Below are 16,124 nucleotides of genomic sequence, written 5' to 3'. Positions count from 1 at the left end.
TTCTCATCTACTTCTCAACAATGCAGTGAGGAAAACATTATTTTCACAGATGTTGAAGCTGAGGTGCTAATACTAGAACTTGAGCCTATAGGTCATGCAACTCTAAATCCCTTACTCTTTTCCATTGCATTCTCATGATCAGAGATGGACAGTGCCATTTTAATGAAATGCCAGGTCAGTGAGTGCCATGGACGGCTGTCTTCATCATTTGGGCAGAACAGATTAAGAAGTAGGAAGATTGGAATATCTCTTAGGGAATGACTGGGCTTCTCAAGCCACAGAAGAAGTGCATGGTGTATAGATCATATCAACTAGTAGTGACAGATTCCAGACAACTCTGTGTATCACCACATTTAAACAAAGCTCACAATGCAATCTATTCTGCTGAGGGCTTCTGGCTAGGGCACCAGTGCATGTATGTGTATATATGTATATATATACATTTCATCTCCACAGGGGCATCTGGGTGGCTCAGTCATTTAAGCATCTGGATCTTGATTTTGGCTCAGGTCTTGATCTCAGGGTCCTGGGATCAGGCCCCAAGTCAGGGTCCGTACTCAGCATAGAGTCTGCTTGCCTCTCTCCCTCTGCTCCTCTCTCCACCCAAAAATAAATAAAATCTTAAAAAAAAAAAAAAAAAAAAGAATTACCTCCACGGAAAACTTTACAACACATCAAATTTTATTAAGAACATCTCCAGTTTGCAGAAACAGAACCAGGTGACTGCAGGCATGAGGACACAGCCTATACCCAACATTCACTTAATCTTAATTTTTTACTTATTTTTACTTATTTTTTATTAATATTTACATTTAAGCAACCAGAGAGCAATACCTGTCCTTGTAGCATCAACCTCCACTTTAATAATTATAAATACATAAAATGTCGTGTATGAGTGAGAACACTGCTGAGAATCGGTCAAAGAAGCTCCCTACTCAGACAGAGCCTGGTCCAAGGCTTCTTGTGGAAGGATGCAGAGAAAGGGCATTTTTTTTAACCTCAAAAAATGATAAATAGAATATTAGCAAAAAATTATAAAGGGCACATGTAAATCAATTCATCAAAAAAAAATCTAGGATCCCAGTTGAAAATGGGCAAAAGGCATAAACATAAAATTTATATGCAAATATATTTTTAATAAATGTAGAAATCTCTTTAATCTCACTAGCAATCAAATATATCAAAAATAGTACCTCATTAAAATCAGGTACTATTTTTTGCCCATAAAATTAGTAAAAGATTTCTCATTTTTAATGGTTATACCAAACACTGATGAGCGTGTGGTGGGCCAGGTGATGTAAATTAGTACAGACCTTTAGAAAAGCAATTTGGCAGCATGATATCAAAAGCCTAAAAAAGCTGATATTTTTGGCTAAGTAATTCCAAGCCTGGGAATCTATTCTAGGGAAATCATCTGCAGTCCATGCAGAAAAATGTTAAGAAAAATAAAATAAAATAATGAAACCCATCTAAATGGTCCACACTAGGGAAATGAAGAGGTAAAATCTGCATAATAAATTATTCAGGCATCAAAAATAGTTTTATGAAAAAAATAGTTTTATGAAGATTTTGAGATAAATCGGGCAAATTCTTATATTGCTAAATCAAAAAAAAAGTGTATAAAGGTTTGCTCAACTATTAAATCATTAGGAAAAAAATGCAAAGGAATTATACCCAACTGCTAACATTTGTCATCTCTGAGTGATGGGACCACGGGTGATAATTTTCCTTCTTCATCCTTTTTCTTTCCTTTCCCAATTTTTTCCATTGCCAATACGTATATTCATGCATATATGCATGAATAAAGGAAATCTACATGGACTTTTGGGCTGAGAAAAAATTTTATCCAATGACCCCTGAATTTATCCATTTCTTCTAAGTATTCACATCTGCAGAGTCACCAAATATATTCAAGACTAGAAAAAAGCACCTCAAAGTCGAACGAGGTGAATGCCAAGAGAGGCCAAGGAGAAAAATAACTGCAGATCAATAGGCAAAAGAATGAGAGCAAATAAATAAATAAATAAATAAATAAAACACACAAACAAAAACTCTCCTGGAACACTTCCAGTCAGTTCCATCCTTCTGGGCTCAGCAGGAAAATGGAGGGGTCCAGCTGACCTCAGATAACAGGGCAGATCTGACATAACCCTCCGTCACACCGTGCATGGGATTGGCCAGCTGCAGAATTCAGAAGCCAGGGACAGCGTGGTGAGGCTGTGTCCTTGGCAAGTCCTGGTCTTTCTCCATGTTCTTAGTACACCTCCAGGGGACCGAGACACGCTCAGGTCCGTGGACAAAATATTAATAAAAACAGACTCATGACCGGCTTTGCAGCTGGGTCTCTAGAAATCTAAGTCATCTTGGCCAAAGCCATCTGTCCGGTCCACGGGGAGGTTTTGAAACCCCATTTCTGTGAAAGCAAGAGTTTTAACTACCTTCTCAGCTTCTAGGCCAGAGGCCTTGCCTGCCTCCTGCTCTGGAGTCCTCGGGCCCGAGGGGGCCCCTTCTTTTTCAGAAGTGGAGCTTTCTGGATACATGCCTGTGCCTGTTCTCTCTGGACCAGGGATTTCCTCGGACTCCTCTTCGATGCTCCTCATGTCTCCGTTCAAGGGCTTTTCTTCCGAACCTTTCTGGGAGAGCTGAGAGCAGTTTCCCAGAGACGCCACGCTGGAGGAGGCAAGGCCTGCTTTCCAGCCTGCCCTTGGGCAGGGGCTGTCTGCACCTGTGGTAGGGGGCAGCGCTGGCTTCCCCTCTGGGTCTGGGCTGCTGTTTCCAGAAGTCTCACCTGGCTGGCCCTGGCCCCAGTCGACCTGAGGGCTACCTTCTTTCTCCTCTTCTCCTTCTCCCCTTCCTCCCCCTGACTCTGGCTGCCCCTCGCCTTCAGCTTCCTGGATCTCTTCACTTTTGTCACCATCGTTCTGATCTCCTGGGCTTCGGTTACCTCCTCCTGAGTCTTCACCTTCCAAACTGCCTTCAGCCCCAGAGCCCTCCTCTGTGTTTTCTTCCTTCCCCCCAGAGCTCAGCTCCTCCCCACCTGCTCCCTCTGGGATGCTGCCTGGCCCACCTGTGCTCCCTTCTCTCTTCTGAACAGATGCCTCCCCCTCTCCCACTCCGGGGTCTCCCTCTCTGCCAAGGGTCTGACTGCTCTCACCCTCACCCCCCTCCTCTGTCCCAGAGTCCTGGTCTAACCCCAGCTCCAGGCCTCTATCAGACTCCTGGACAGTCCCTGTCCCGAAGGGGTCCCCCTGAAGCGGCTCCATCCCTCTCTTCTCAGGGGCTGCCTCTTTGGCCTCCCCACTAATGCATCCCCCTTTCTTCTTCTGTAGAATGTGCTGCAGGTCGAAGGCCTTTTTGATGGGTGCCCTGGATGCCTCCATTGTGTCCTTTGGAGACGTGGGGATCACTTTTTTCCTCATGCAGGCCTCACAGGGACAAAACTCCTCCTCCTCAGCCTCCCCAACCTGCCAGGCCCCCAGGGCTCCACTGAGGGTTGGCATATCCTCCGTGGGGAGGGCCAGCGGCCCCTGGCTTCGAGCCTGCCTGGAGAAGGCCGAGAGGCGGCGCAGGTCCTGGAGGCGGCGCCTGCGCTGCTCTGTCTGCAGGGACATCTCCCACCTGAGGCCCTCCCTGGCCGGCCCCTGCATCTTGCCCCCTGCCCGGCTCTGGACCTTCCGGAGCTCTTTCTCGATGCTATCTTCGAGCCGCCGGCCCAGGTCTTGATGCAACTCTGCTACCATCTGGTCCAGCAGGATATTGTTCTGTAGGCTCCAGCGGGCTCGGAGCTCAGCCGTGGCGCTGGCAAGGTGGGCCATGAAGGCCTTCTCCATCTTCTTCAGCAACCTGGACACCCAGAGGGGGTCGGGGTCCAGAGACACCCTACGGACCGCAGAAGAGCTCTTCTCCCCAGGCCCCTGGGTGCATTTGACCTGGCTTTGCTCATGGCATGTCTCAGCTGCTTTGGGCAGCTTCTCCAAACCAGGCTCAACTTTGGGGTCACTCTCAGTTTCACTGGCATTTGGATGCCCCTCGCTGAGGCTCCTAGGTGGCTCTGTGGGTTTCTCTTTCCTCCCTGGAGGGCAAAGTATGGGGGAGGCAGGGTCTCCTGCTTCCTCTTCCTGCACACTCTTATCTTCTGGTGCACCTTCCCCAGCCTGAGAGTTGGCCTCTGACAATTCTTGTCCCATGACTGTTTCCTCTTCTGGAAATCCTGGGACACCCTCTCCTTGCAGTTCTGCTATTTCTTTTTCTTCTCTGACTTTCTTCTCTACTTGTACCTCTTCTTCTTGCATTGTGTTGTCAACTACTGGGTCCAGGTTACTGCCTAGCACCTGCTGTCCACTGTTTCTTTCTGCCTCATCTTTTCTGGTGGCACAAGCCCATGCTTGGGAGTTTGAAGAGGCTGTGGAACCACTTGGCTCTTGGTTTCCCGGATCCTCTCGGTTCTCAGAGGTTCTAGAATCTTGTCTCGGGGAGGGGATCTTCAAGGGCAGTGTTATCCTCTCAGGGACCATGGCACAGTCCATAGCACAGGGTCCACTGCCCTCCCCTGAGCCTCCAGAGCCACTGCCGACATCCACACCAGATGAGGACGTTGGTGTGAGGTCCTCAGTCATGACGTGGGACCTGAGGCCTGGCAGAGCCTGGCACCGGCCCAGCTCCCAGAGGCCTGAGTCCACCTCACCTCGCCTGAGTCCACACGCTGGCCACAGAGCCTGGAAGATGCTCAAGAGCTCCTGGTACCGAGGAGAGTCTATGAACCTCACTTGGCCAGTGGGAGACCCAAGGTCTTCATCAAAGAAGTGGAGCCCAGCAAGACAGGTGATAAGGGCCTGGGCAGATCGGCTGAGCCTCCTGCCCACTGCACTGGACACTTCAGGGAGGCTGCTGGGCCGGCCCTGCTTGGAGCCTATCAGTGCCTTCATGACCTGTATGGAGGCAGAGAGCTTGTGGGGAAGCAGGCACTGGCCCACACCACGGTCCACAGCCATCCCTTTGCCTGATCCAGCCTCCCTGGGGTCTTGTGAAATTCCGCTACAAGGAAGACCTTCTCCTGACTTGGAATGAGCATCACCAGGCACTGGGAGGGCTCCATCTGGTTCTGCTTTCTCGCTGGCAGCACCTTCGTGCAACAGTTGTCTGACCTGGGTTGGCTCCCCTAGACATTCTGGGGAATGTCGGCCAACGGGATCCTCCTTGGGGCCTTCTGGGTCATCCCCTGCCACATCTGTGCTGTCACCCACCATTTCACATTTCATGGGTATGGGCTCCTCTGGGATGTTGCTCAACCATTCACGGACCACAGTGTCTGGTGAGGCTCGGGGCAGAGCACGCAGCATCTTTCTGCCATCTTTCTCTTCCTCCTCCAGGCTTTTCCCTCCACCAGCAACTTTCTTCTGGAATACTCTCCCAGACCTGGGACCACAGCTGGAGCTGCCCCTTCTCGAGGCTTTGACTGCTTTCCCCATGGCCCCTGGCTGACAGGCGGGGGGCTGTGGGCGCCACATATCAAGTTTTCCCTCCCCCAGCTCCCCCCGACCTGGCCCGCAGTCAGCACTGGAGCTGCTGCTGCAAGAAGCGTGTTTCTTGACAAAAGGCCATGTCCTTGGGGGAGTGGGACAGTATCTGCTGCATTCTAAGCAGACCTCAGAGAAGACTCCCTGGCTGCCTAATGGCTGGGAGGTCTGCGGGGCATGAGTCTCATCACTGGGGGTCCCGTGGAACATGGATGTGCTGATGGGTGAGCAGCTGCAGCCTCGGTGGGCTCCTGGCATCCCTCCCTCAGGCTGTCCACCTGGCGGATCTAAAGGCCAGGAAGGCTTGGGAATGTCGCCCCCTGGCTTTTTGTCCAGCCCATCAGCTTGGTTGCCCAAAGAGTCTGATGTGTTGGAAGGTGTGGGAGCTGGTGAGCTTGCCCTGAGTTTAGGGTCCCCTTCAGTCTCAGCAGAGAGGGAATATGGGGGGTAGAAATTGGAAGCACATTCAGAATTGCTCACAGGGGTAATGAGAGCATACTGGGAATGAAGAGAGGCAGAGGAGGATGGCCCTGTGTCCTGAGAGGCCCGGTTCCTGGCACTAGGTGAGCTTTCAGAAAGGTGTGGTGCTGGGCCATCTGGGCAGGCCCTGGCTCTGCTGGGAGGTCCAGGCATTTTCTTGGGCACAGGTGAGTCAAGTGGGCGGTGATGCCTGGGGTGGCCTGTCTGAGCCCCTTGGCTGGGTAAGGACATAGCACTGGCTCGGCCCTTCTGCTTTCTTCTCCTGCCTGGGACTGGAGAACAGCTTCCTGCAATGTCCCTAGAGCCAAAATGACGTAGAGCCAGGCGCCATCTCATCCCAGACCTATCCTTAGCCTGAGAGTGCCTGGTACCCTGTCCACTCTCCTCTTCCTGTGAGTCCTCATCCCTCAAAAACAAGGGACTCACTGTGGGAGGACTGAGACCTTCCCTCTGGGTGATCTTTGGCCGGGAAGTAGTCACAGCCCTTGTCTTGCTTGGGCAGCCCTGGGGTTGCTCACCCCTTTCACTAGACTCCTCATGAGACCCAGCACTTCCTGAGGAGTCAGAAAGAGCACCAGCTGTGCCTTGGGTCTGGGCCTTCAGGCGGCTGTGGCACTCCCTGCTGCCCTGCCCTGCTCCCTGTGGACCTGGGCTCTCACTCGTCCCCGATGGGTCACCCCCTTCCCACCCTGCTCCTCTCTGAGAGATAGCCCCAGAGGCTGACTGTAGGTCACAGCTGCCCATGCTGCTCCCCGGAGACCTGGAGCAGCATGAGGAGTTTGGCTCAGAGTCTCTGGGGCATCTGTCACTAGAGGCAGGGCTGACACTGTCCTTGCTGCTTCTTTTCCTGCTGGTGAACCTTTGGCTACAGGGCCTCCGGGAATGGGAGTGTTGGGTCAGCCTGGATCTCCTCCGAGAGTCTGTCCCATCTCCCTGGGTAGAGTACAGGGGGTTCATCCAGATTTCATACCTGGACCCTGGCTGCCACCGGCTTCGGCCCAAGGCTTCCTCACATCCTCCTGCCCCACAGGGCCCCAGTCCCTGTGCCCCAGGCTCTGAGGAGCCCCCAAGGTGGCCCTCCCACACACAGTGGAGGGAGTCCACCTCCCCCAGGACAGGGACCCCCTCACTGGCTGCCGGGAGGGCACTGGCCCTCCCCACCCTCCTGGACCACAGGACTGCATCCTTGCCAAGTAGGTGGAAGCGGACTTTCATCTCTACAGATAGGCTGCCATCCTCATTCATGCGGACCTTCTTCTCAACATCGTCACTGGCCACCAATGGGCCAGGGTGGGCAGGCACATCCTGAGGGTGTCCGTCAGGAGCAGGGCCCGTCTGGGCGCAATGCAGGGATCCCGGGGCGTCGCTGAGACCAGACCTCTCTGACAGCAAGGAGCACTGCCGTGGCCGGCTGCCTGACCTGGACCTTGAATGGATCACACTCTGCTTGGCCTTTGGCCCCCAGCCTCCTGGCACACAATGAAAATAAGAGAAAAGAGGAAAGACAGTGAGCTACTAGGGAAAGCTTCAGGGTAGGAGAAAAAAAGGCTAATCATGAGCCTTTCATTAGTTAAACACCCTCCAAAACCACAAAGTAAGGGCAGAAACCATTCTAGAATGAATACGCAGTCTGCAATTTGTGAACCAGAAAATCTAGTAAGATGAACTTGAGATCTGAATTCAGTCTCAATGCTGCCATTTCCTTGCTGTGTAGCTTTTGGCAGAGCCTCTTTACTGAGTTGTAAAATAATAATGGCAGGTTTGTTTTGATGATGCAAGGCAATGCATAGAAAGCTTTCTGCAGAGTTGCTAGCACAAAGTAGATTCTTGATAAACAGCAGAGTTGGAAGGCAGAGCAGCAGTAGCCAGAGCTAACTCCTAGCCCTGCTCATGCCCACCCCCAACACAGGAAGCAAAATCAATAAGCTGCTGCATAGGTGCCTGATTGTAAACTGTAAAAATGCTTTGCAATTATTAGTGGTGATTTATCATTCTAACACTCATCAAGCTTTGGAGTTGATAAATGATGGCAAGGAAGGATGTGGATACACAATACTAAGCCCTGATAGTCAAGCCTGCACTCTAGCCTTGAAAAAAAGAAAAAAGAGCCACTGAAGGAAGAGAGAAGTGATCCCAAGGAAGAATGAAATCTTTAGTACTTTCTCATTTCATCTCCTGAACTAACGCTTGGCAAGAGGAGAAAGCTAGTGGAGGCTAAGCCTATGGTGAGCAAAAAAAACCAGATGTGCCCCCTAGAATCTGTCTGGACAGAAGGTTTTATCAAGTTCTGCTCTTCCATAAGCACCTAATGAGACTGGGGGCTCCTTCCAAGGAGGCTCTGTGGCTAACAGGCCTTTGTACCTCTAGCACCTGGCATGCAGTGATCACCAAAACCATTATTGTCATCTCTTAGCAGCTTTTCACAAAGGATAATATTTTGTTTGTTCACCAGATTTGTCCATTTCCAATGATTTTGCTGAAAGTTTCAACCTGTAGTTGTTAATTATGCCTTGAAAATAATGTGTCTTCAAATAACAACACCTACACTCTGGCACATAGTAGGCTTTTTGGAGATATATACAGCTGGATGTATAGATAGACGAATACATGAAGGATAGATGGTTATCACAAGTTTTAGTCCATTTGGCTTCTTCTGTTGTCTAAGGGAGTCATGACTCTTGAAAGATGCAAATGCTACATACCGATGGTCCATTGTCTCCATAATGTCATGCCCACTATGGTCCTTAATAAAATTTATTTTAGATCCTAGAAACTTAAAGATCTTCTAGTCCCTGTTCTTTTTAAATACCAGACTCCCCTCTCTCACATGCCAGCCAAATTTCAACCCAATTAAGGTCGATGGCACTAAGAAAGAAGAAAAGGCAAGGGTGACCCAAAACAAATGGGATACCCAAGAACTGGGGCCAAAAGGCAGGTTTTTTAGATTATCTAGAAGGAATATATGCCCACTCCTACTGAACCACCATCCAGTGCAAACAAATTTGGAGAAATGCCAAAACTAACTCACCGGTTTTGTTTCTTGAAGTCTGCCCAGATAAAGTTTCAGTCCCATATCTTCTGGCATCTTCCACTGCCAGTGGTTTGAAAGACTCGTAACCAGCACATACTAGCACTGAGGGGCTGTGGAGCAGACCCTTCAGAGAGTCCACCTGAAGAAGGAGAGTGTTGAGTTAGGAGGCCCAGTATGCAGAACCCATCTTCTGCCCAGGGAGACATAGATAAAGAAAGAATCCCATCACTCTGGCCCTTTCGTAAAGTTTGCACATATCATACCAGAATTCTGATTCAAGGGAAGGATCCTATCCGCTTGCCATAGTATCTCCATAACTAGCTGGGGGCTGAGGTCCTTCCACCATGACCTTCCTCTCCACCTACACCCCTCCCTCCACCTGGTATATGAGGCCTGTGGTTTCCTCAGAGGTTCCTAGGCGTTCTTCTGAATGCCTCAAGTGGAAAACATTTCAAGAAGTCTTTGGCCTGCCTCCCTGCCCTCACTTGCACTCTCCAGAATATGTATTTTTTAAAAGCAACCAGAGCAGACAGGCCTCCAGCTTCCCTAAGGAGATATGATTTCACTATCTCACTCTTTTCCCACACAAAGTTCTCTCCTGGGTCTAATCTGTGTTTTCCAGTATAATCTTGAGCCCATTGCCTCTGCTTTCAGCCCTTTTGGAGCAGAGAAGGGCAAGACTGCTCTCTCTACAGGCTCCCCCCAGTGATTCCCTAAGCTCCTGCTCAGAGGTTTGTGCCATCCTTTCCCTCCTGCCACCCAGGACATCCTGGGCTGGATGCTGAGCATTCACTGCGTTCCAAGGAATAGGTCCCTACTTTTAGAAAAATTTCACATGGACCTGAGGCCCTTGTATATGTGAGACTTTGCACTATTTATGACATTATATAGTAATTGGCAGTGTTAGGGGATTTAATTTCATCTTCAAAGGACTGAATCTGTTCTTCTTTATTTTCTCAAATTAGAAGAGTGTGTTCATTAGCAAGGAAATGAGAAAAAGGGAACTCTTGCTACCTCTCTCCACAAATGACATTAAATTAGTTAGATACCATATCTTTCAATCTAGTTAATTAGAAGTTTGTTTCAAACTACTGAGTACATTTCTTTGTTGATTTAGAGCTCTAGTCCATCACAAAAATACAAACATGACCCAAATCTATTAATTTATAGATATAGTCATACTTCTAAGAAATCATATTTTCTAAGAGGGAGATAAAGAACTCAGGGCAAAATGATGCTCCCATTCTAGAAAAAACGTCAAGATTTAGGATCCACACAAAAAAAAGAAAGTTACTTAGAGTGTATTGAGAGTGTTCACTCAGTTGAAGACCTAAAAACTGATAATTATGCCACAGCCTGCCCTGGGGAGCAATAAGACCATTTTGTTCACAGAGACTGTAATAGTTCTGGTGTAAGTCTATATAAAAATACACTGATTTTTTTTATTCATTTAACTTATTTTTGTACCTGCTGTCTCCCTTTCCCCTTACCCACTAAACTGTAGCTAATTGAAGGTAAGAACCCTGCCTTATTTCTCAGTATACTCTGCACGTAGCACATGCTGGTACATAGCAAATGTGCCATAATTTAGAAGTTTTCTTATGACTCTGAAATCATTAATACTAATCCTATCATTTGCTAGCTATGCAAATATGAACAAATTATTTGACCTCTGTCCCTCAATTTTCTCACCTATACAAAGGAAATGATAGCATGAATTGCCTCATGAGGTTGTGCAGTAGATGTCATGTCCTAAACTAGTCAACCTCTATTTTATTCCCTTTCTGGTGTAATTTCCAGTAATGCAGAGTGTACACAGCTCTATACACACATTTTCTGGGCTCCCTTGCAGCTAGAATTCTAACCATGAAATCATTTCCAACAGTTAGATGAACTTGCACAAGCTAGGAGAAATGACATTGAAGCAGAGGCCATCTTTTTTTTTCTCTTGACTGTTGCCACAAGAAAAAAAGTCAAATATGAAAAGGGGCATGTGCAGCTGAGATGGCAAAAGCCACACTCATTGTTCCTGTACCCCATCATCAGCTTTCTGAATATCAACAGACAGCAGTGTCACATGACCTCTCTGATCCCAGACCAGAACAATGGTCTGGAATCAGAACAATGGTGGACTGATACTGAACTCAATTATTCCAGGAACATCACCCCAACGACCCACTTGCGTGATCATGTTAGAGGCATCCAATCCACCCAGATAGGTCAATTCTGTGATGCTCTGGAAATTATTTCTAGAAACCAAGCCTATTCTCTCCTCCAGCTTTCTAATCTTGAGATTTTATTTATTTATTCATGAAAGACAGAGAGAGAGAGAGAGAGAGAGAGAGAGAGAGGCAGAGACACATGCAGAGGGAGAAGCAGGCTCCATGCAGGAGCCTAATGTGGGACTTGATCCTGGAGGCAGGCGCTAAACCCCTGAGCCACCCAGGGATCCCCTAATGTGTAAGTTTTGTATACAATATACATGTATAATTGAAACATGTATAAGTTATTTTCTTCATGCTTAAGATACCTACAGAGGTTTCTGTTTCCTCTGTAGGTATGACTGATTCAATGTACGATATCAGAGGTTGTTGTAGGCAGTAGACCCTCCAGGATAGAAATCTTGGAATAGTTATCTGACCAGATTGGGTTTGAAGGCAGTGACAATCTGGTCACAATGGAATACTGGTAGCCTTTGGCACAAAGTGATAAAAACAGGTTTTTGGATGATTAGTTCTGATAGTAGGATGAATGCTTACTGAGAGCAAGACTTTGACCATCACTGACTGGCATGATAGACCCTTTTAATGAGAATGAGAACTACAAGGACTATGGAGTAGGCTAGCTTCTCTGACTTAAAGAAAATGGCAAGCTCAAGGTCTAAACTCTCAGCTCAGGGTGGCCAGAGGACCTGGATGCTTCTACTATTACTGTAAAAGAATCTCTTTTCTCTTGTAGCCAAACATCCCGCACAGAAACTTATTCTTCTAGTTGTTGAACTATAATTGAAATGACTGTTATATGATCCATCAAACCATAAAGCAAGTATGTCAAAGCAGCACTCCATCATCAGGAGGGAGTGGTATGTACTAGATCAGGCTCCAGACTTCATTTGAACTGAGGCATTAGTAAATTGCATGAGTCCCACTCCCAGGTCACTCGCTTCTGCTGCATTGTCATCTCTCCTGCCTGCATACCTACAACTTCCTGGGGAAGTTCCCTATGGCCAGTTAACTGAAGAATAAAATGCTTGATCGTGTGTTTCAGATGGTTTCACAGGATATTCTGACATGAGTCAAAAGTTGACTGCTGCAGCATCACAGACCCACCTGCAGGACCTTAAAGGGCAGTGGGGTAGGAAAGCACAAGGGACAATGTGATTTCATTGGTTACTTTTCATGGAAAGAGCAATGGCAGGAGGTTCTATGGCAATGCATAGGCAGTAGTTAGCAGTTCAATCTGACAATAGGGCCTTGGAAGGAAGAAGACTGGAGGGTTGGTGACAAGGAACTCTAGAGAAGAATCTGTATGTAAATGGGTTTCCCAGAATGGGTCCATTAAGTGAGAATATTTGAGTCCCATTGAATGCTCACCAGAAGGTGATAATCATGTGGACAAATGACCTGCCCAATGGATGTCAGTCATTCTTTTCCTCCAGCCACCCCAAGGTGCGCTCAACTGGCTCATGAACAGAGTGGCAAAATAACATGAACTGGAAATATAAACTACCCTATTCATGTAGGTCTGACTGCCAAGTCTGCTTGAGGGGGACCCTCTGCCAAGAACAGAGATCCATGCTAAACTTGTGCCAAAACACTTGCGAGCAAGTTTGCAGCAAACCTTGAGGTATTCAGCCAGCCATCTCGTGGGAAGCTAATGACATTGAACACCTCCCTCATGGGGAGGGTAAGCAATGTGGATTCACTGGAATTTTAAATTCACTAATTTTAAATATATATTTCCTTCCTTGCCCACATCCTTCTTCCAGTATCACCATCCATGGACTTACTGAAGACCTCATGCATCATTGCCATAATCCATGAAAATTACTTCTATCCAAAGAACTGATTTTATAGCAAAAGAAGTGAGGCAATGCACTAACACCAATGGAATTCACCGTGTAGCCATATACCCTATTACCCAAAAGCAGCATAACTTATAGAACAGTGGATCATTCCATGGGAAGCTCAGTTTGGGCATCAGCTGAAAGGCATCACTTTACAATGTTGAGGCATTATGTTGCAGGACGGGATATGTGCTCTGGACTGGTAACCACCATATAGTACAGTGCTGTTTCTCCACAGACAACAGGTACCTTTGGAATTAAGGGGTGGAAATGCAAGCAGCTCCTTTCACTATTACACCTATGACCTAGCTGCAAACATTTTACTTCCCATCCCAACAACTTCAGGCTCTGCTAGTTTGAAGGTCTCTAGATGCAAGGGAAAATGTTCCCACCAGGAGACACGACAGTGGATCCGTGAAGTTGAAAGTTGAGACAGTCACTTGGCCATATGAGGATCCTGGCAACAATGAACCAAAAGGCAACAAGGGGAGTTGTGTGTCGCATGGGGTGATTGATTCTGTAATGGGTCTCTAAGAATGGGAGTTTGAATCCTATTCAAACTTGGTTAGGGGCAATAGAGCTGCTATTATGCAAATAGGGTCATGGAAAAAGTCATTTACAGCCCAGGAATCCCTTGGGTGCTTTCTGTGGCTTCCATATTCAATGGTAAAAATTAACACAAGGCCACAATAGCTCAGGAAGGACCTCCAAGGGCTCAGAGTCCACAAGAATGATGTAACACATACTAGCACATAGTAAATGCACCATAATTTAGGTGGTGGAAGTGGTCCAGTGCTCCTCCATATCCGTCACCACATTCAGCTGAGGTGCTGGCAGAGGGCAGAGGGAACAGGAAATGGACAGTGGAAGGAAACCTCATACTATCAATGGCGATGCAGAGGATAACCTAGTTTTCTTCACAGCTCTGCTAGGCACAAATCAATTTTCTGTTTTGCCTTTACCTCCCTCTAGTACTTCATATAAGACATTTTGGTGGCTGTGGACTTGATAGTTAAATCTTAAGACAGAGGCTACAAAAGATAGGCTTGTGCCTAGAGGATGGACGGTATATTGCTGATGTGATTCTGAGGGGAAGATGAATATGTTTGATTGTAGGAAAGACAGCTACACTCTTAGATGGGAACATGCTGCTGTAGCTGTTGCTCGTAAATTTAAGTAGTGGGAAAATAGCGATAGGATTCAACAGCGTTCAATAGCGATAGGATTAGATTATGGTGAGACTGTGGGATAGATCAAGCCACCTCCATCCTGCCCACCTATGGTGTACATTTATGTTCTGCAGAAGCTGGGAAGGCAAAAAATTATATTCTCTAGCCTTCATGGTCTGGGCTGTATGCAGATGGGGTTCTCCATCAATTAGATGCACTTGATCAAGTCTGGGAAAGCAAGTGAGGCAGACACCATCTCTTCTTGCTTCTGATTGTTGTTGCTGTGAAGCAGATGTGTGGGCACCGGGAGGCCACAGCAGTCGAGGCAACAGCGGCTAGACCTGGCACCCCAGTGCTCCTACGTGTCAAGAGCATCAAGATGCAGTGGTGGCAGTTTCCTGATCCCAGCTTTATAACCTTGGATGCCCTACAGAGAAGTATTCTTGAACTCAAAAATCACAGTAGCTTCAGCCAGGTTAGCAGCTTCCTGTAGAACCCTGGGAGCTATTTCTGTAGATCCAGCTTAGAGCTCATGCCTCCAACTGTCCAAAGATTCAGAAATCCCTTAATGCTCTGTGTTAGATTACTTTCTGCTCAAGGTACTTTGAAGAGTTTTTGTTTTCTGCACAGAACTCTCGCTGAAATAGGTGGTAGTAGCTAATAGAAGGATTGGATAAGAAAATAATGAAAGCGTTCAAGGCACAGTGTCTAGCACTCACTAAGCGCTCACTAAATGGTAGCCAAAATACAAATAATAATTGCTTGTTTAACTGACTGCATGTCTCCACTCCTCTAATTCACCTTTAATTAGTAGCAGGGCAATCAGTGCCCTGCTGTAAGGAGTAACCACCCCCCGCTCCCCGCATTGCATCTAAGGTCCAGATAGTTTTTTAAAGGAAATAGCACATTCCAATAGCCTACCTTTTTCCCACTTGTTGTGTACACCTGCTTCACAGGAAAATGCAAAAGATCTGAAGCTTTGCTGAGAAAGGCCATCAGGTTCCTTGTATTTCTATGGCTGAGAACCACTGTCTGCTGGAATCTAGGGTCACCATTCTTAACCAGCACTATCCTCCTTGGGGCCTTAGGACCCTTGCAGGAAGAGGATGTTCCTGGTGCCTCACACCGACTTTCAAAATCTCTTGATTGCTGAGCGGATGAACTTCTTCCCTGTGGCCATCCTGGCCTACTGGGTGTTTTGGGGGGCTTCTTATCAGAGCAGAGGTAGTAGCCACCATCCTCCAGCTGTTCCAGGGCACTGAGGCCATGCAGGCCCCGGGGCGTAGTGACAGAGCGCACCCCAAAGGAGAGAGGCACGCGCTGAGAGAGCTCGTCCATCAGAGCGCCAAAGCTCTTGAAAGCGCGCTGGTCAACAGCCAAGCGAACCCCAGCAAACCGGGGATCCCCTCGCTTGAGGAAGGTTATCTTCTTGGCTGGCGTGATCTGGGTGACAGAGGGGGTCCGGGCCACAGAAGGCAGGAGGCACTCACGGTGGCTCGGGGCCTGGGCATCTCTCAAGGTGCTGTTCATGGCAGATAGACCCAGGCGGCTGAAATGGATCAGAAGAAGAGGGGAGTCAGAGAGCAACCCAAGGGAGTTTGTTTCCTCTCTCCCATTTGTTACAGAGCTATTTCCTGACCATCCCAATTTTGTACCTCTCAAAATGGTTAATCCATTTTGATGGAATAGAAGGAAGGCCAAAGGTTTGGTTTGGGACAGATATGAATTCAAATCCCACCCCCCCTTACTACCTTTGTGACTCAGGAGGTCAATGACATAATCTGTGTTTTGGTGGATCCCACCTGTAACATGCAACCCTAGTGGCCTTGCATAGTGCAAGGTCTCATGTGTAACCCAGAGGA

The 16,124-nt window shown here is 47.7% G+C and overlaps 1 protein-coding gene across 1 annotated transcript; it reads right to left on the bottom strand.

Annotated features, from left to right (window-relative positions):
• Positions 1 to 822: 822 nt before the first annotated feature.
• On the bottom strand, positions 823 to 15,792 carry RP1L1 (RP1 like 1). Its single transcript, XM_072796077.1, has 3 exons — positions 15,184 to 15,792; positions 9,025 to 9,166; positions 823 to 7,465 (listed from the first exon to the last, which is right to left on the bottom strand). The coding sequence occupies exons 1-3, from the start codon at positions 15,790 to 15,792 to the stop codon at positions 2,346 to 2,348; spliced, it is 5,871 nt and encodes a 1,956-aa protein (XP_072652178.1). The 3' UTR covers positions 823 to 2,345.
• Between the last annotated feature and the right edge of the window lie 332 nt (positions 15,793 to 16,124).

The sequence above is a fragment of the Canis lupus genome, chromosome 24, assembly GCF_048164855.1.
Source record: "Canis lupus baileyi chromosome 24, mCanLup2.hap1, whole genome shotgun sequence".
NCBI lineage: Eukaryota > Metazoa > Chordata > Mammalia > Carnivora > Canidae > Canis > Canis lupus.
The sequence above is the reverse complement of the archived record's forward strand: the minus strand, read 5'-3'. Positions and strand labels throughout refer to the sequence as shown.